The sequence below is a fragment of the Salmo trutta genome, chromosome 4 (genome assembly GCF_901001165.1).
Source record: "Salmo trutta chromosome 4, fSalTru1.1, whole genome shotgun sequence".
Classification (NCBI taxonomy): Eukaryota; Metazoa; Chordata; class Actinopteri; order Salmoniformes; family Salmonidae; genus Salmo; species Salmo trutta.
In genome coordinates, this window is record NC_042960.1 from 26,127,059 (window position 1) to 26,148,186 (window position 21,128).

The 21,128-nt window shown below is 47.2% G+C and overlaps 1 protein-coding gene across 1 annotated transcript in view; it reads right to left on the bottom strand.

Annotated features, from left to right (window-relative positions):
* LOC115192162 (insulin receptor-like) overlaps nucleotides 1–21,128 on the bottom strand; it is a 132,779-nt gene that overhangs the window by 22,849 nt on the left and 88,802 nt on the right. The window contains exon 4 of the mRNA XM_029750363.1: nucleotides 181–320. Coding sequence (XP_029606223.1) covers nucleotides 181–320 — 140 coding nt within the window. The remainder of the gene's footprint in view (nucleotides 1–180; nucleotides 321–21,128) is intronic.

Here is a 21,128-nt window from a genome sequence, read left to right on the forward strand (position 1 = left end):
TCAGTTCACATTGGTAGTGGGTCTGTGAGTTTCAATGACTTTCAATGTAAAGCATTTTGACCACCTGAAGAAAAATCACTAAGAGAGTCTGTTAAGTGACTATAATATACTAGGTAGGTGAGGGTGGTTGGAAGGGGTAGATGAGGAGGTATTGAAGTGGTAGGTGTATACTGTACTCACTCCCTCCACGGATCTTGATGATCAGGCTGCCGTTGAGCACGGTGCATCCTCTCAGAGCCTGCGCTGCTGTCACAGAGTCCACTGTCTTCAGCCCTGTACACATCTTAGGACACAGCCCCGCACACGGGGTACAGTTCAACCTGCAGAGAGAAAGACACACACAGACACTGGTTATGGCCCACTGTCACACACTCATAACACATGGTGTCACCACACAACAAGCTAGCCGATAAGGACATTTCATCCTAGCAAAGGAATGAAATAACGGTAGTCTGTGTGATCAAAATCAGTGTTGTCAAGTTTGAGACATTCCTCAAAAGATGCCAAAACCCCTTGAGGAACTGATTGTTCTTACAGCCCCACTGCATTACTCAAGAGGTGAACAACGTCCCCAGAATACGAACACTTTCTCCTGTCACCTCTATATCACTGTGGTAACCAATCTGTCATTCGCAGCCTTCCTAGTCAATCACCAAACATTTCTGTAAAAAAAAGACGATAAAGCCTTGCGTTCCTATTTTTTCATTTGTTTTTTTGCTGTTGGCGGTAAGTGCACTTGATTTCAGCAACCCTAGCACCGGGAAGGCAAAGTGTTTACATTTTTAACCATTTCATGTGTCTTTTAGGTAGAACTCTGCCTACCCGGAAAGCCCAGAGAGCAAATCAAGCGCACCTCTCGGCCTTCCGTTGGCCAATCAGATGTCTCAGATCACCGTGTCTGCAATGTTTCCTCGGGCCATAGACTGTAAAAAGAAGCCTCATGCACAGCAAAGCCAATTCTGTAAGTTTTAAAAATGTTTAAAACGATGACTAGAGACACTCAACGAATACAGCAAAGAGCTGCTGTTTTAATAAGTAAGTTATTCAGCACTGTCAACACTTCGTTTAACACTTTTGTAAGCCATAAAATGCGCATTCTTAATACTTCCACTCATGCTACAACCAGCACTGCAGCTGCAATTAATGAGTAAATCAAAGTGTTCCGATAAGCTTGTGTTGTTCTTATTAGCGGCTTGTCTTTTTTAATAAATCGAGGAATATTTCACTTTCTCTAGTCATATTCAGACTAACAACATGTATTGGAGCATGAGGCAGAAATAATGCAGTGCGACTTGAGTTTTGCCGTCAACTGGAAGACTGTGTCCCCTTTTCTAAGCGGAGGGAGGTAGGGCGGAGGGATGGTGAGTCGGGTGAAGCCTTTTTCACATTACCCATAAGGTTTACATTACCAATAAGCACTCAGTTACGTTGCGTCTGATGTCATGCATTTCAATTGGGACGTCCACAACGGAGTGGAAACGCAACGCACCCTTGCGGTTTGAAGGCTCCATTGCGAGACGGACGGCGTATACTTTGACATTTTTCTAACTTTGTGTCGTCTTTAGTCCAGCAAGTGTCTGTCAAAAAACAGGAAGTTACCAAATGAAAGAAGATGAAAATCTCTGGTTTTTGGCAATAACTTTATGGGATAGCTAGCAACTTGTAAACAATTACCCATTGCTGTAAGTGAGTACTATTTTAATAAGGTTAAATAATAAACAAAGGCTGTTAAGTCTATTATATGACTATTGCCTTAGAGAAACAAGTTGAGGAAAAAGTAACTAAACAAAACGTTAACATCACCTGAAACAATATATGTATCCTGTCTTGAATGAAAAGGTCATATTTTGCAACCTCCCAAAATAAATCTGACAAGAGACAGGCTGTCCTCCATCTTGCGTTACAAACACTACACTTGTTCGGTCAGTAGAGGGTAAGACTCCGTGAAGATTGCGTATGGCGTAATGAAATATGTCATGATGTAAACGGTGCATGAGAGGCAGTCTTACCGCTGCTCCCTCCCTCCCCTCAGACTGACCATCAGATGCAGGCCATCAATCCAGTAAAACAATTAAGTGGCAATATGTTGTTCAAAGCGGCTAGAGAGGATACAGTAATGAGAGAAAAATGATATACTATGGAAAAATAGAATGCTACTGAAAATATTAGGATAGGCTACTCATCCTATAGGATGAATCATGAAAGGAAAGGCTACGTTTCATTCAGTTACAACCAATTTAATAAAGGTGGAAACACAAAACTGCCACCTTATGTCATTCCTCACACATATGCTGACCATCATGACGTTTCTTTCCCTTCCTGTGCAATTCACGCATCTCCGCTGACAACTCCACTGTCCCATCTCTTCTCCCTGTCTCTAGCTCTTGAACGAGTAGCCTATATATAGACAATGAACAGCAATATAGTTTGACATTTATTTAGGGGATTATTATTTTTTATTTTATTTTGTTACCCCCTTTTTCTCCCCAATTTCGATCTTGTCTCATCGCTGCAACTCTCCAACAGGCTCGGCAGGTGAAGTTTGAGTCATGCGTCCCCCGAAACATGACCCGCCAAACCGTGTAGGAGAAAATTCATGACCATGGGTGATTTTCCAGTATCTAGACTGTTCTCCCAGAAGTAGTAAGCAGAATCAACATGGATTTAATCACTAGACATGTAAAAACTGAACGCAAGCAGAAAATGTATGCCTGTGCTGTTAAAGGCCTGAGGGAAGTCATTACCTGGTCCTGTGACTAGCATTGAAACATGCAATTGCATTATGTATGTATGTAGGCCTGAGGGAAGTCATTGCCTGGTCCTGTGACTGGCTTTAGGGCATGTAGTTGTATTGTATATGTATGTCTGTGCCATTACAGGCTGCATTATGTTCGTCTTATATTTTGTATCATTGCTATGGATATGCCACCAATATAATCTGTAAACAAGCAAGAATTGAGACAGAAAGATAATGGTGGCGAGAGGCCAAGGGGTGTTAATCATCTACATAGAGGAGAGTGACCATGTGTGTTATCTGAAGGTGGAAACCTATAAGGCCTGAGGTCTGGGGCAAGAAAATGTAGGTCTTCCATGGAATTGCTCGGCTTTGTTACTTTTTGTAATAAACTCTATTTGAATTCACAAGCTCCGGTATCTGAGAAATATTTGATTCAATATTTCCACGACAACGGCCCTTCTTAACACGCACCCACTTAACCCAGAAGCCAGCTGCACCAATGTGTTGGAGGAAACATTGTTCAACTGACGACCAAGGTCAGCCTGCAGGTGCCCGGCCCACCACTCCAACATCCAAAGCATCGGCTTCCACCACAAACTGACGGGAAGTGTCCAGATGAACCAGGATCGGAGCCATGGTGAAGCGGTGTTTAAGGTCCCCGGAACACCCGGTCCGCGGCTGTGGACCACGTGAACGGAACCTTGGTAGAGTTGGGGGCAGATGGGGTAGGCCAGGGTGCTGTAACCCCGGTTAAAGCAGCGATAAAAGGTGGCGAGCCCCAGGAATTGTTGCAGCTGCACCCTGGACGTAGGCCGAGGCCAATCCACCATGGCTTTAACCTTCTTGAGATGCATCATCTCTGCTGGGAGCATCAAGATGTAGCCCAGAAAGGGAATGGTGGAGCGATGGAACTCGCTACTTCTCCACCTTAACGAACAACTGGTTCTCCAGAAGGCGCTGGAGAAACTGCCGGACATAAAGCACGTGTTCTTGGGGTGGAAGGGGGGCGGGAGAAGACGTGGATGTCATCAATGTTGACTAAAACGAACCGGTTCAGTATGTCGCAGAGAACGTCATTCACCAGAGCCTGGAACACGGCAGGGGCGTTGGTGAGGCCAAAGGGCATGACCAGATATTCGTAGAGGACATTGGCCGTGTTGAAGGTGGTTTTCCACTTGTCCCCCTCTCATACAACAAAAAAAAAAAATGCATGTAATTAAATGTAATGTATGAAATGTATGCATTCACTACTGTAAGTCGCTCTGGATAAGAGCGTCTGCTAAATGACTAAAATGTAAATGTAATATCCGCACCAGGTGGTAGGCGCTACGTAGACCCAGCTTGGAGAACACAGTGGCCCCCTGGAGTGGCTCAAAGGCTGAGGAAATGAGTGGTAGCGGATAACGGTTCTTAACTGTGATGTTATTGAGTCCTCGGTAGTCAATGCATGGGTGCAGGGTCTTGTGCTTCTTCTCCACGAAGAAGAACCCTGCGCCAGCGGGAGAGGAAGAGGAACGGATAAATCCAGTAGCTAGGGAGTCCCCAATGTAGTCATCTATAGCCTTGGTTTCAGGTCCGGACAGAGAGTACAGACACCCCCAGGGCGGTGTGGTGCAAGGGAGAAGGTCAATCCCGCAATCATGGGGGCGGTGCCGCGGAAGGGAAGTGGCCCGGGACTTGCTGAACACCTTCCGGAAGTCCTGGTACTCCGCGGGAATGGCGGAGAGGTCCGGAACCACCTCCGAGGACCCAGGAAGACATCCCGGAACAGGTTGCACCGACTTCAGACAATGGGCGTGGCAGAACGGACTTCAGCCCATGATGGCACCCATAGACCAGTTGATGAGTGGGTTGTGCCGCTGGAGCCAGGAGAATCCCAAAACCACAGGGACTGGGAGGACTTGATGAGCAGGAACTGAATGGTCTCGCTGTGATTCCCTGACACCCGTAGGTTGATGGGAGTGGTGTTATGCGTGACCCGACCTATAGAGCACCCATCCAATGTTCTAACATCCACGGGAGGGGATGTTCAGCTCGGAAGCCATTGTGGCGTCCAAAAAGCTCATCGACCGCAGAGTTAATGAGGACCCAGAGAGATTTGGACTGGTTTCCCCACAGCAGAATGACACGAAAAAGGGTGTGAGTAAGGGAAGCAGAAAAGTTCCCCATATGGTCGACCAGAGTACTCGCTCCTACCGGTGAGCCTGGTCTTTTACCGGGCACGAGGACACAAAATGATCAAAAAATCCCACAATACAGACAGCTCCTTGTGCTGATCTGGTGTTGCTATTCCGCTGGCGACAGCCCAGCCCTGCCTAGTTGCATGGGCTCGGGAAACAGTGCCTTGGTAACTCTCGAGGACGGTTGGGAAATCTCGGATGCTCTCGGCCACGGGACAGTCAGGGACTTCCGGGATTACTGGGAGGCGAAGTGGAATCCCTAGACGTGCGAGCGTAATCGAATTCTCTCTCCATCTGTTGTTCCCGCAATCGCCCATTGACACAGATCGTCAACGCGATGAGGGAGTCAAAATCTGTGGGTAACTCCTGAGTCGCAAGCTCGTCTTTAACCTCCTCTGAGATGCCGTGCATGAACATGTCGAACAGTGCTTCCGGGTTCCACACACTCTCCGCTGCCAGTGTACGGAAACCCACCGCATAGTCAGCCACAGTGGCAGCTTTCTGGCAGCTTCTCTCCCGGAGAACAGGGCATGAAAGACCTTCCTCACCTCTCCCACGATCCCCTCCAGGCTTGCGCATATGGCCAGCTGCTGTTCCAATACGGCGGTAGCCCAGGTGAGAGCCTTTCCAGACATCAGCGTGCGCAGGTAAGCTATTTTGGAGCAATCAGAGGGGAAGGAGGAGGGCTGAGGCTCAAAAATAAGGGCACACTGAGCTAAAAACGCCCGACAGGTGCTTGGCTTTCCATTAAAGCATTCTGGAGGAGGTAACCGGGGCTCCCGGGAAGATGGAGTGGCTGGATGGGCAGCACTGATAACCGCCGAGTTGCTAAGGGGCGGTGGGGTTACCACTGTGGCAGGCTGCCCCCCAGACGACCCGTGGAATTGCATATCCAACACCCGGTCATGGCGCACAGCCAACATTTGGACCCCCTCCATCAGCCCACGAAACAATTCCTCGTGCCTACCAATGGCAGCTCCTTGGGAGGGGATGGCGTTGCGCAGCTGGTCCGGGTTTGCTGTATCAGTCATGGCCAGTTCGTACTATCAGGTATGAAGGTAAGACCCAGATGCAGACCACGTAGAATAAACAATAGTTTAATATTCCAACAGGGGCAGGCAATAGACAGGTCAAGGCAGGCAGGGGTCAGTAAACCAGAGGTGGGGCAACGGTACCGGGCGGCAGGCAGGCTCAGAGTCAGAACAGGCAAGGGTCAAAACCAGGAGGGCGAGAAAAGAGACTGGAAAAAGCAGAAGCTGAGACAAAACGCTGGTTGACTTAACAAACAAGACAAACTGCCAACAGAACACAGGTATAAATACACAGGGGATAATGAGGAAGATGGGCGACACCTGGAGGGGGGTGGAGACAATCACAAAGACAGGTAAAACAGATCAGGATGACAGTGTGATGATGTAGTGCACATAAAATAACTTTTGAGGTTAAATGTGGGCCTACCAAATAAAATGGGTTTCCATCGCATTTTCAACTCTACTGATGGTTTTCTCACAATTTTTCTTTGCATTATATAGTGAGTGTGCCCACTCTGGTATTGGCACATGCACTCTAGCCAATAGCGCTAACACGTATAGCCTGCCCTACATGATGAGATTATTATTATGGACAAAAAATCTATATTTTTATTTGTCAAATGGCAGCCAAGCATCTATGTAAGATATTCTGTAACAAGTGTTGTTTTTGTGCTCAATGGTGGATCTATTCATAATTATTTAAGAGAGTCATATTCAAGATCAATAGAAATGTCAAAACACACAAACCGAGTGTGGGGATGGTGGAAGAACATGACAGGGTCATATTTAAATGGGCACTGGGTTGCACAACATCGCAAATAACATACAGAAAGTTTACTTCGATATGATGGTTATTATATCAATATTTGTGCATAAAAGCATTTCTACCGGCATTTCTTGCATAATTCATTTTACCGACACAAAAAGATCTCACCTTGTCTAGCGTATTGTGTTTTGTCGATATTTGGAAAGTTTAACGAAAAATGTTCTGTTTCCATCAGGCCTGCTATTACATTTTTTTATTTGACATGTACTTTACTGGCATAAAAAGGTTGGATGGAAACCTGGTTAGTGGTAATGCCCCAGATAACACATTCCATCGTCAACAGCTTATTTTCCGCATGCGAAAAGACACAAAAATCAAACCTGTTCCGAATAAATTATTGATGAATTGTGGCAGGACAATATTTAGCAATTGGTGTTAACAGCGTCATTAACAAGACCATGAAATAGTCTCAGTCTCTCACTCATCCAGGATGAAAGACAACATTCGGCAATAAAAGACGGGAAGAGTGCCTAATTGTAATAAGTGAGAGCAAAGGAGAGGAAGTGAGCTAGAAGGGGAGAGAGAGCACGAAAGGGAGTGAGTGAGGAGAGAAACAAAATGGAGTGAGAGAAAAGGGGGAGAGAGGAAGTGGTTGCATAGTGGGGAAGTGTTTATGCGGTGAGGCTCAGTGATTGCCTTTCTTTCGGTCTTCTGTCACACAGAGAGCATAGTTGAGCTACAGACCTCTGATAGCTTTGCCTTTCAGGAATTCATTCACAAAATAGCTGAGCATTTTACATTTACATTTTACATTTTAGTCATTTAGCAGATGCTCTTATCCAGAGCAACTTACAGTAGTGAATGCATACATTGCATACATTTTTTTTGTACTGGCCCCCCGTGGGTATTGAACCCACAACCCTGGCGTTGCACACAATATGCTGGCGTTGCAAACACCACGCTCTACCAACTAAGCCACAGGGAAGCCAGGACCTAGTGAAAAGGGACTCGCCAGTTCATTCAGAAAACAAGCACTAGTTTTTTTATCCCCTCAAAAATGACAGAATCCTGCACGTTGATTCCACTTTCAGTCTTAGCATCCCTGACCACACGTATCGGTTTTAGACAAACTAAAAGGCAATCGTCCACCCTAGTGGGGGGGCACTTGTATAGCAGCATGGAATCCCGTTCTCTGGCTGTCTTAATTCCCAGTTTATGAGTCCCAGCCCAGCACATGAAACCTGTAAAGTATGCGTTAGCCAGCGTGTGCTGAACCTCCTGGACCCTTCTGTTCATATCGAACCAAATGCTGCCGTGGGATTCGAGGTTCCATTTTATCAAGCTTCTAATGCTTTATATCAAATCAGGTAAATCTTTTTGTTTTAACACAGTTTAAATGTGGCTGGGTGGATAAACTCCATAATGATAAGGGAAAGAAAATACAAAAAAGGGCAAAAAAAACAAGAAATTATACATACTTAACAATAACTAGAGCATAGCGAGAATAAAGTAATTGTATTGAAGAAAACAGACTGATACAGCTGCGACCTTAAAAGGACAGGAACACCATCGCTTCCGTGGGCCTGACTGCCTGCCCTGAGCCTCATGTTAAAATAATTTACGATTAGAAAATGTAGGTCTTCCATGGAATTGCTCGGCTTTGTTACTTTTTGTAATAAACTCTATTTGAATTCACAAGCTCCGGTATCTGAGAAATATTTGATTCAATATTTCCACGACAACGGCCCTTCTTAACACGCACCCACTTAACCCAGAAGCCAGCTGCACCAATGTGTTGGAGGAAACATTGTTCAACTGACGACCAAGGTCAGCCTGCAGGTGCCCGGCCCACCACTCCAACATCCAAAGCATCGGCTTCCACCACAAACTGACGGGAAGTGTCCAGATGAACCAGGATCGGAGCCATGGTGAAGCGGTGTTTAAGGTCCCCGGAACACCCGGTCCGCGGCTGTGGACCACGTGAACGGAACCTTGGTAGAGTTGGGGGCAGATGGGGTAGGCCAGGGTGCTGTAACCCCGGTTAAAGCGGCGATAAAAGGTGGCGAGCCCCAGGAATTGTTGCAGCTGCACCCTGGACGTAGGCCGAGGCCAATCCACCATGGCTTTAACCTTCTTGAGATGCATCATCTCTGCTGGGAGCATCAAGATGTAGCCCAGAAAGGGAATGGTGGAGCGATGGAACTCGCTACTTCTCCACCTTAACGAACAACTGGTTCTCCAGAAGGCGCTGGAGAAACTGCCGGACATAAAGCACGTGTTCTTGGGGTGGAAGGGGGGCGGGAGAAGACGTGGATGTCATCAATGTTGACCAAAACGAACCGGTTCAGTATGTCGCAGAGAACGTCATTCACCAGAGCCTGGAACACGGCAGGGGCGTTGGTGAGGCCAAAGGGCATGACCAGATATTCGTAGAGGACATTGGCCGTGTTGAAGGTGGTTTTCCACTTGTCCCCCTCTCATACAAAAAAAATAAAAAATGCATGTAATTAAATGTAATGTATGAAATGTATGCATTCACTACTGTAAGTCGCTCTGGATAAGAGCGTCTGCTAAATGACTAAAATGTAAATGTAATATCCGCACCAGGTGGTAGGCGCTACGTAGACCCAGCTTGGAGAACACAGTGGCCCCCTGGAGTGGCTCAAAGGCTGAGGAAATGAGTGGTAGCGGATAACGGTTCTTAACTGTGATGTTATTGAGTCCTCGGTAGTCAATGCATGGGTGCAGGGTCTTGTGCTTCTTCTCCACGAAGAAGAACCCTGCGCCAGCGGGAGAGGAAGAGGAACGGATAAATCCAGTAGCTAGGGAGTCCCCAATGTAGTCATCTATAGCCTTGGTTTCAGGTCCGGACAGAGAGTACAGACACCCCCAGGGCGGTGTGGTGCAAGGGAGAAGGTCAATCCCGCAATCATGGGGGCGGTGCCGCGGAAGGGAAGTGGCCCGGGACTTGCTGAACACCTTCCGGAAGTCCTGGTACTCCGCGGGAATGGCGGAGAGGTCCGGAACCACCTCCGAGGACCCAGGAAGACATCCCGGAACAGGTTGCACCGACTTCAGACAATGGGCGTGGCAGAACGGACTTCAGCCCATGATGGCACCCATAGACCAGTTGATGAGTGGGTTGTGCCGCTGGAGCCAGGAGAATCCCAAAACCACAGGGACTGGGAGGACTTGATGAGCAGGAACTGAATGGTCTCGCTGTGATTCCCTGACACCCGTAGGTTGATGGGAGTGGTGTTATGCGTGACCCGACCTATAGAGCACCCATCCAATGTTCTAACATCCACGGGAGGGGATGTTCAGCTCGGAAGCCATTGTGGCGTCCAAAAAGCTCATCGGCCGCAGAGTTAATGAGGACCCAGAGAGATTTGGACTGGTTTCCCCACAGCAAAATGACACAAAAAAGGGTGTGAGTAAGGGAAGCAGAAAAGTTCCCCATATGGTCGACCAGAGTACTCGCTCCTACCGGTGAGCCTGGTCTTTTACCGGGCACGAGGACACAAAATGATCAAAAAATCCCACAATACAGACAGCTCCTTGTGCTGATCTGGTGTTGCTATTCCGCTGGCGACAGCCCAGCCCTGCCTAGTTGCATGGGCTCGGGAAACAGTGCCTTGGTGACTCTCGAGGACGGTTGGGAAATCTCGGATGCTCTCGGCCACGGGACAGTCAGGGACTTCCGGGATTACTGGGAGGCGAAGTGGAATCCCTAGACGTGCGAGCGTAATCGAATTCTCTCTCCATCTGTTGTTCCCGCAATCGCCCATTGACACAGATCGTCAACGCGATGAGGGAGTCAAAATCTGTGGGTAACTCCTGAGTCGCAAGCTCGTCTTTAACCTCCTCTGAGATGCCGTGCAGGAACATGTCGAACAGTGCTTCCGGGTTCCACACACTCTCCGCTGCCAGTGTACGGAAACCCACCGCATAGTCAGCCACAGTGGCAGCTTTCTGGCAGCTTCTCTCCCGGAGAACAGGGCATGAAAGACCTTCCTCACCTCTCCCACGATCCCCTCCAGGCTTGCGCATATGGCCAGCTGCTGTTCCAATACGGCGGTAGCCCAGGTGAGAGCCTTTCCAGACATCAGCGTGCGCAGGTAAGCTATTTTGGAGCAATCAGAGGGGAAGGAGGAGGGCTGAGGCTCAAAAATAAGGGCACACTGAGCTAAAAACGCCCGACAGGTGCTTGGCTTTCCATTAAAGCATTCTGGAGGAGGTAACCGGGGGCTCCCGGGAAGATGGAGTGGCCGGTGGGGCAGCACTGATAACCGCCGAGTTGCTAAGGGGCGGTGGGGTTACCACTGTGGCAGGCTGCCCCCCAGACGACCCGTGGAATTGCATATCCAACACCCGGTCATGGCGCACAGCCAACATTTGGACCCCCTCCATCAGCCCACGAAACAATTCCTCGTGCCTACCAATGGCAGCTCCTTGGGAGGGGATGGCGTTGCGCAGCTGGTCCGGGTTTGCTGTATCAGTCATGGCCAGTTCGTACTATCAGGTATGAAGGTAAGACCCAGATGCAGACCACGTAGAATAAACAATAGTTTAATATTCCAACAGGGGCAGGCAATAGACAGGTCAAGGCAGGCAGGGGTCAGTAAACCAGAGGTGGGGCAACGGTACCGGGCGGCAGGCAGGCTCAGAGTCAGAACAGGCAAGGGTCAAAACCAGGAGGGCGAGAAAAGAGACTGGAAAAAGCAGAAGCTGAGACAAAACGCTGGTTGACTTAACAAACAAGACAAACTGCCAACAGAACACAGGTATAAATACACAGGGGATAATGAGGAAGATGGGCGACACCTGGAGGGGGGTGGAGACAATCACAAAGACAGGTAAAACAGATCAGGATGACAGTGTGATGATGTAGTGCACATAAAATAACTTTTGAGGTTAAATGTGGGCCTACCAAATAAAATGGGTTTCCATCGCATTTTCAACTCTACTGATGGTTTTCTCACAATTTTTCTTTGCATTATATAGTGAGTGTGCCCACTCTGGTATTGGCACATGCACTCTAGCCAATAGCGCTAACACGTATAGCCTGCCCTACATGATGAGATTATTATTATGGACAAAAAATCTATATTTTTATTTGTCAAATGGCAGCCAAGCATCTATGTAAGATATTCTGTAACAAGTGTTGTTTTTGTGCTCAATGGTGGATCTATTCATAATTATTTAAGAGAGTCATATTCAAGATCAATAGAAATGTCAAAACACACAAACCGAGTGTGGGGATGGTGGAAGAACATGACAGGGTCATATTTAAATGGGCACTGGGTTGCACAACATCGCAAATAACATACAGAAAGTTTACTTCGATATGATGGTTATTATATCAATATTTGTGCATAAAAGCATTTCTACCGGCATTTCTTGCATAATTCATTTTACCGACACAAAAAGATCTCACCTTGTCTAGCGTATTGTGTTTTGTCGATATTTGGAAAGTTTAACGAAAAATGTTCTGTTTCCATCAGGCCTGCTATTACATTTTTTTATTTGACATGTACTTTACTGGCATAAAAAGGTTGGATGGAAACCTGGTTAGTGGTAATGCCCCAGATAACACATTCCATCGTCAACAGCTTATTTTCCGCATGCGAAAAGACACAAAAATCAAACCTGTTCCGAATAAATTATTGATGAATTGTGGCAGGACAATATTTAGCAATTGGTGTTAACAGCGTCATTAACAAGACCATGAAATAGTCTCAGTCTCTCACTCATCCAGGATGAAAGACAACATTCGGCAATAAAAGACGGGAAGAGTGCCTAATTGTAATAAGTGAGAGCAAAGGAGAGGAAGTGAGCTAGAAGGGGAGAGAGAGCACGAAAGGGAGTGAGTGAGGAGAGAAACAAAATGGAGTGAGAGAAAAGGGGGAGAGAGGAAGTGGTTGCATAGTGGGGAAGTGTTTATGCGGTGAGGCTCAGTGATTGCCTTTCTTTCGGTCTTCTGTCACACAGAGAGCATAGTTGAGCTACAGACCTCTGATAGCTTTGCCTTTCAGGAATTCATTCACAAAATAGCTGAGCATTTTACATTTACATTTTACATTTTAGTCATTTAGCAGATGCTCTTATCCAGAGCAACTTACAGTAGTGAATGCATACATTGCATACATTTTTTTTGTACTGGCCCCCCGTGGGTATTGAACCCACAACCCTGGCGTTGCACACAATATGCTGGCGTTGCAAACACCACGCTCTACCAACTAAGCCACAGGGAAGCCAGGACCTAGTGAAAAGGGACTCGCCAGTTCATTCAGAAAACAAGCACTAGTTTTTTTATCCCCTCAAAAATGACAGAATCCTGCACGTTGATTCCACTTTCAGTCTTAGCATCCCTGACCACACGTATCGGTTTTAGACAAACTAAAAGGCAATCGTCCACCCTAGTGGGGGGGCACTTGTATAGCAGCATGGAATCCCGTTCTCTGGCTGTCTTAATTCCCAGTTTATGAGTCCCAGCCCAGCACATGAAACCTGTAAAGTATGCGTTAGCCAGCGTGTGCTGAACCTCCTGGACCCTTCTGTTCATATCGAACCAAATGCTGCCGTGGGATTCGAGGTTCCATTTTATCAAGCTTCTAATGCTTTATATCAAATCAGGTAAATCTTTTTGTTTTAACACAGTTTAAATGTGGCTGGGTGGATAAACTCCATAATGATAAGGGAAAGAAAATACAAAAAAGGGCAAAAAAAACAAGAAATTATACATACTTAACAATAACTAGAGCATAGCGAGAATAAAGTAATTGTATTGAAGAAAACAGACTGATACAGCTGCGACCTTAAAAGGACAGGAACACCATCGCTTCCGTGGGCCTGACTGCCTGCCCTGAGCCTCATGTTAAAATAATTTACGATTAGAAAATGTAGGTCTTCCATGGAATTGCTCGGCTTTGTTACTTTTTGTAATAAACTCTATTTGAATTCACAAGCTCCGGTATCTGAGAAATATTTGATTCAATATTTCCACGACAACGGCCCTTCTTAACACGCACCCACTTAACCCAGAAGCCAGCTGCACCAATGTGTTGGAGGAAACATTGTTCAACTGACGACCAAGGTCAGCCTGCAGGTGCCCGGCCCACCACTCCAACATCCAAAGCATCGGCTTCCACCACAAACTGACGGGAAGTGTCCAGATGAACCAGGATCGGAGCCATGGTGAAGCGGTGTTTAAGGTCCCCGGAACACCCGGTCCGCGGCTGTGGACCACGTGAACGGAACCTTGGTAGAGTTGGGGGCAGATGGGGTAGGCCAGGGTGCTGTAACCCCGGTTAAAGCGGCGATAAAAGGTGGCGAGCCCCAGGAATTGTTGCAGCTGCACCCTGGACGTAGGCCGAGGCCAATCCACCATGGCTTTAACCTTCTTGAGATGCATCATCTCTGCTGGGAGCATCAAGATGTAGCCCAGAAAGGGAATGGTGGAGCGATGGAACTCGCTACTTCTCCACCTTAACGAACAACTGGTTCTCCAGAAGGCGCTGGAGAAACTGCCGGACATAAAGCACGTGTTCTTGGGGTGGAAGGGGGGCGGGAGAAGACGTGGATGTCATCAATGTTGACCAAAACGAACCGGTTCAGTATGTCGCAGAGAACGTCATTCACCAGAGCCTGGAACACGGCAGGGGCGTTGGTGAGGCCAAAGGGCATGACCAGATATTCGTAGAGGACATTGGCCGTGTTGAAGGTGGTTTTCCACTTGTCCCCCTCTCATACAAAAAAAATAAAAAATGCATGTAATTAAATGTAATGTATGAAATGTATGCATTCACTACTGTAAGTCGCTCTGGATAAGAGCGTCTGCTAAATGACTAAAATGTAAATGTAATATCCGCACCAGGTGGTAGGCGCTACGTAGACCCAGCTTGGAGAACACAGTGGCCCCCTGGAGTGGCTCAAAGGCTGAGGAAATGAGTGGTAGCGGATAACGGTTCTTAACTGTGATGTTATTGAGTCCTCGGTAGTCAATGCATGGGTGCAGGGTCTTGTGCTTCTTCTCCACGAAGAAGAACCCTGCGCCAGCGGGAGAGGAAGAGGAACGGATAAATCCAGTAGCTAGGGAGTCCCCAATGTAGTCATCTATAGCCTTGGTTTCAGGTCCGGACAGAGAGTACAGACACCCCCAGGGCGGTGTGGTGCAAGGGAGAAGGTCAATCCCGCAATCATGGGGGCGGTGCCGCGGAAGGGAAGTGGCCCGGGACTTGCTGAACACCTTCCGGAAGTCCTGGTACTCCGCGGGAATGGCGGAGAGGTCCGGAACCACCTCCGAGGACCCAGGAAGACATCCCGGAACAGGTTGCACCGACTTCAGACAATGGGCGTGGCAGAACGGACTTCAGCCCATGATGGCACCCATAGACCAGTTGATGAGTGGGTTGTGCCGCTGGAGCCAGGAGAATCCCAAAACCACAGGGACTGGGAGGACTTGATGAGCAGGAACTGAATGGTCTCGCTGTGATTCCCTGACACCCGTAGGTTGATGGGAGTGGTGTTATGCGTGACCCGACCTATAGAGCACCCATCCAATGTTCTAACATCCACGGGAGGGGATGTTCAGCTCGGAAGCCATTGTGGCGTCCAAAAAGCTCATCGGCCGCAGAGTTAATGAGGACCCAGAGAGATTTGGACTGGTTTCCCCACAGCAAAATGACACGAAAAAGGGTGTGAGTAAGGGAAGCAGAAAAGTTCCCCATATGGTCGACCAGAGTACTCGCTCCTACCGGTGAGCCTGGTCTTTTACCGGGCACGAGGACACAAAATGATCAAAAAATCCCACAATACAGACAGCTCCTTGTGCTGATCTGGTGTTGCTATTCCGCTGGCGACAGCCCAGCCCTGCCTAGTTGCATGGGCTCGGGAAACAGTGCCTTGGTGACTCTCGAGGACGGTTGGGAAATCTCGGATGCTCTCGGCCACGGGACAGTCAGGGACTTCCGGGATTACTGGGAGGCGAAGTGGAATCCCTAGACGTGCGAGCGTAATCGAATTCTCTCTCCATCTGTTGTTCCCGCAATCGCCCATTGACACAGATCGTCAACGCGATGAGGGAGTCAAAATCTGTGGGTAACTCCTGAGTCGCAAGCTCGTCTTTAACCTCCTCTGAGATGCCGTGCAGGAACATGTCGAACAGTGCTTCCGGGTTCCACACACTCTCCGCTGCCAGTGTACGGAAACCCACCGCATAGTCAGCCACAGTGGCAGCTTTCTGGCAGCTTCTCTCCCGGAGAACAGGGCATGAAAGACCTTCCTCACCTCTCCCACGATCCCCTCCAGGCTTGCGCATATGGCCAGCTGCTGTTCCAATACGGCGGTAGCCCAGGTGAGAGCCTTTCCAGACATCAGCGTGCGCAGGTAAGCTATTTTGGAGCAATCAGAGGGGAAGGAGGAGGGCTGAGGCTCAAAAATAAGGGCACACTGAGCTAAAAACGCCCGACAGGTGCTTGGCTTTCCATTAAAGCATTCTGGAGGAGGTAACCGGGGGCTCCCGGGAAGATGGAGTGGCCGGTGGGGCAGCACTGATAACCGCCGAGTTGCTAAGGGGCGGTGGGGTTACCACTGTGGCAGGCTGCCCCCCAGACGACCCGTGGAATTGCATATCCAACACCCGGTCATGGCGCACAGCCAACATTTGGACCCCCTCCATCAGCCCACGAAACAATTCCTCGTGCCTACCAATGGCAGCTCCTTGGGAGGGGATGGCGTTGCGCAGCTGGTCCGGGTTTGCTGTATCAGTCATGGCCAGTTCGTACTATCAGGTATGAAGGTAAGACCCAGATGCAGACCACGTAGAATAAACAATAGTTTAATATTCCAACAGGGGCAGGCAATAGACAGGTCAAGGCAGGCAGGGGTCAGTAAACCAGAGGTGGGGCAACGGTACCAGGCGGCAGGCAGGCTCAGAGTCAGAACAGGCAAGGGTCAAAACCAGGAGGGCGAGAAAAGAGACTGGAAAAAGCAGAAGCTGAGACAAAACGCTGGTTGACTTAACAAACAAGACAAACTGCCAACAGAACACAGGTATAAATACACAGGGGATAATGAGGAAGATGGGCGACACCTGGAGGGGGGTGGAGACAATCACAAAGACAGGTAAAACAGATCAGGATGACAGTGTGATGATGTAGTGCACATAAAATAACTTTTGAGGTTAAATGTGGGCCTACCAAATAAAATGGGTTTCCATCGCATTTTCAACTCTACTGATGGTTTTCTCACAATTTTTCTTTGCATTATATAGTGAGTGTGCCCACTCTGGTATTGGCACATGCACTCTAGCCAATAGCGCTAACACGTATAGCCTGCCCTACATGATGAGATTATTATTATGGACAAAAAATCTATATTTTTATTTGTCAAATGGCAGCCAAGCATCTATGTAAGATATTCTGTAACAAGTGTTGTTTTTGTGCTCAATGGTGGATCTATTCATAATTATTTAAGAGAGTCATATTCAAGATCAATAGAAATGTCAAAACACACAAACCGAGTGTGGGGATGGTGGAAGAACATGACAGGGTCATATTTAAATGGGCACTGGGTTGCACAACATCGCAAATAACATACAGAAAGTTTACTTCGATATGATGGTTATTATATCAATATTTGTGCATAAAAGCATTTCTACCGGCATTTCTTGCATAATTCATTTTACCGACACAAAAAGATCTCACCTTGTCTAGCGTATTGTGTTTTGTCGATATTTGGAAAGTTTAACGAAAAATGTTCTGTTTCCATCAGGCCTGCTATTACATTTTTTTATTTGACATGTACTTTACTGGCATAAAAAGGTTGGATGGAAACCTGGTTAGTGGTAATGCCCCAGATAACACATTCCATCGTCAACAGCTTATTTTCCGCATGCGAAAAGACACAAAAATCAAACCTGTTCCGAATAAATTATTGATGAATTGTGGCAGGACAATATTTAGCAATTGGTGTTAACAGCGTCATTAACAAGACCATGAAATAGTCTCAGTCTCTCACTCATCCAGGATGAAAGACAACATTCGGCAATAAAAGACGGGAAGAGTGCCTAATTGTAATAAGTGAGAGCAAAGGAGAGGAAGTGAGCTAGAAGGGGAGAGAGAGCACGAAAGGGAGTGAGTGAGGAGAGAAACAAAATGGAGTGAGAGAAAAGGGGGAGAGAGGAAGTGGTTGCATAGTGGGGAAGTGTTTATGCGGTGAGGCTCAGTGATTGCCTTTCTTTCGGTCTTCTGTCACACAGAGAGCATAGTTGAGCTACAGACCTCTGATAGCTTTGCCTTTCAGGAATTCATTCACAAAATAGCTGAGCATTTTACATTTACATTTTACATTTTAGTCATTTAGCAGATGCTCTTATCCAGAGCAACTTACAGTAGTGAATGCATACATTGCATACATTTTTTTTGTACTGGCCCCCCGTGGGAATTGAACCCACAACCCTGGCGTTGCACACAATATGCTGGCGTTGCAAACACCACGCTCTACCAACTAAGCCACAGGGAAGCCAGGACCTAGTGAAAAGGGACTCGCCAGTTCATTCAGAAAACAAGCACTAGTTTTTTTATCCCCTCAAAAATGACAGAATCCTGCACGTTGATTCCACTTTCAGTCTTAGCATCCCTGACCACACGTATCGGTTTTAGACAAACTAAAAGGCAATCGTCCACCCTAGTGGGGGGGCACTTGTATAGCAGCATGGAATCCCGTTCTCTGGCTGTCTTAATTCCCAGTTTATGAGTCCCAGCCCAGCACATGAAACCTGTAAAGTATGCATTAGCCAGCGTGTGCTGAACCTCCTGGACCCTTCTGTTCATATCGAACCAAATGCTGCCGTGGGATTCGAGGTTCCATTTTATCAAGCTTCTAATGCTTTATATCAAATCAGGTAAATCTTTTTGTTTTAACACAGTTTAAATGTGGCTGGGTGGATAAACTCCATAATGATAAGGGAAAGAAAATACAAAAAAGGGCAAAAAAAACAAGAAATTATACATACTTAACAATAACTAGAGCATAGCGAGAATAAAGTAATTGTATTGAAGAAAACAGACTGATACAGCTGCGACCTTAAAAGGACAGGAACACCATCGCTTCCGTGGGCCTGACTGCCTGCCCTGAGCCTCATGTTAAAATAATTTACGATGCCAGTTTGAAAAAGATAGGTTTTGGGCTGCAGCCCTGAGAATCTCTGCACCCTGCAGACTGGGGGGAGCTGCAATGCTGTAGGCCAGCCCAACCCCGACCTCACTTTTATCAACACTCTATTCAAAAGCTTTTATTGTCTTCTCAGGAATTCAGCCTTCTCTGTGTTCCTCTCCACATCGCCCATTCAGTCACACTTCTCAGAAGCAAAGGTTCTGACCTACATCCTGTAGGTCTGATTGGAGGTTAACTTTAAAGTAATACCATTGGTCAACAACTTAGATTTTGAATCCAAACAATTCAGATGTTATAAAACGGTCTCAGATTCAAAACAAATTCTCTTTTGTTCCTGGTGAGATTCTCACACACACACACACACACACACACACACACACACACACACACACACACACACACCACACACACACTCCATCCAGTATGATGGGAAGGAAGTTCCTAAATGATCCATTTCATTCTGCAGCCGTAGTGACATCAGGGACAATTGGGAGTCCTTCGCTGCTGCGTCCTGGTCACAGCCCTGTCTGTGTGTCTGGGAGGGTGATTTGAGTCTGGTTACAGATGCTCCCTCACTCGGCCCAGCAGCGAAGGACTACAACAGTCCCCGATGTCGCAACGCCTGCTGAATGAAAAGGATCATCTAGCAAAGTCCTTCCCGTCATACTGGATGACGTGTGTGTGAATCGCTTTACACGCGTATTGTACTACGCGACTTTAAGAAATGGCCCTCGGAACACTGTGTGAATCTCTCTTCTTTAAGCAATGTTCCTCATAGCCTTAAGGCACGGGCAGATCAGTAGGATTGTTAAGCGTCTGCCGGCCGAGAGTACTTAGCACCTCTGAACAGAGTGCCAGACGTAATTTGCAAACTGAGTGCAAACCAATTCTACATGTAGAAACAGGCAAAAATGACATCTGTCAGTCGGTGGGGTGCAGTCAGCAAACAAACGGCTCCCTACTGTACAGACCAACAATCAGTTTAGGGAGTTCTCTCCTTTAAGTCATCTCTATTAGTTGGCTGGATGCTGAGGAAAATCCTTCAGCAGTGAGTAAACAGTCAGGAGGGAATTTAAGTAGCCCTATATTGCTCCCTCAGGTAGTTAAGAGTATAATAAAGAGTAATGAACTAATGAGAGGAGAAACAGGGTCTACCTGCTCAAATGAGAAAAATAAAGTAAAAAGAGAAAAAAAAGTGAAGGAATGCAGCAGGTGGGTATTCAGTATGAGAGTGTGTACACTCCAGGACTTCCAGTAAGTGTGTGTGTTTGTGTATGTGGTGTTTTGCCTATGTTTGCCTCCGAAATACGTCTATTTCTACCTCTCCCTATCTGGATGATGGGTATTTCCCCAGACTAGCCCAACACTCAGACACTGTCCTCTGGATAAAGCAACACAGCGCAACTCACACTGGAGACACTGCCTAATACCTTCAGCAACACGTTCAGTTCACAGTGGCCTGTCGACCTGCTTGCTGCCTTCCCTACAGAACACACTAAGCGATATGATAAACACACAAACACCATGAATCATGGGTCAGCGTGTGGCTTTGGGAGGGGGTATGTCTCATCTCTGCTAAACCAGTCTCTTCCTTAGACTTAACGGTCTAAACTATCCAAATGAAGCCAAATGTCCAAGACTGTAGGCCTGATCACAACAACGATGAGACAGCCTATAGGGAGGAGGCCAGAGACCTGGCAGTGTGGTGCCAGGACAACAACCTCTCCCTCAACGTGAGCAAGACAAAGGAGATGATCGTGGCCTACAGGAAAAGGAGGGTGAACACGCCCCCATTCACATCGACGGGGCTGTAGTGGAGCGTGTCGAGAGTTTCAAGCTCCTTGGTATCCATATCACCAATGAACTATCATGGTCCTAACACGCCAACAAAGTCGTGAAGAGGGCACGACAACACCTTTCCCACTCTCAGGAGGCTAAAAAGATTTGGTATGGGTACCCAGATCCTCAAAAAGTTCTACACCCGCACCATCGAGAGCATCCTGACCGGTTGCATCACTGCCTGGCATGGCACTACAGAGGGTAGTTACGGATATTTTCGAATCCCAATGCTAATAATTACCAATCAATAAGCCTCGACTAATCCCCAAGGTTTGTAAGACACTGGGTTAATAATAATAATAATAATAATAACAATAATAATAATTAGGCAAGGACTGTACAGTTTATTCAGAGAACGTTCTGCAGTTCATACACAAAACATCTATTATATACCAGGC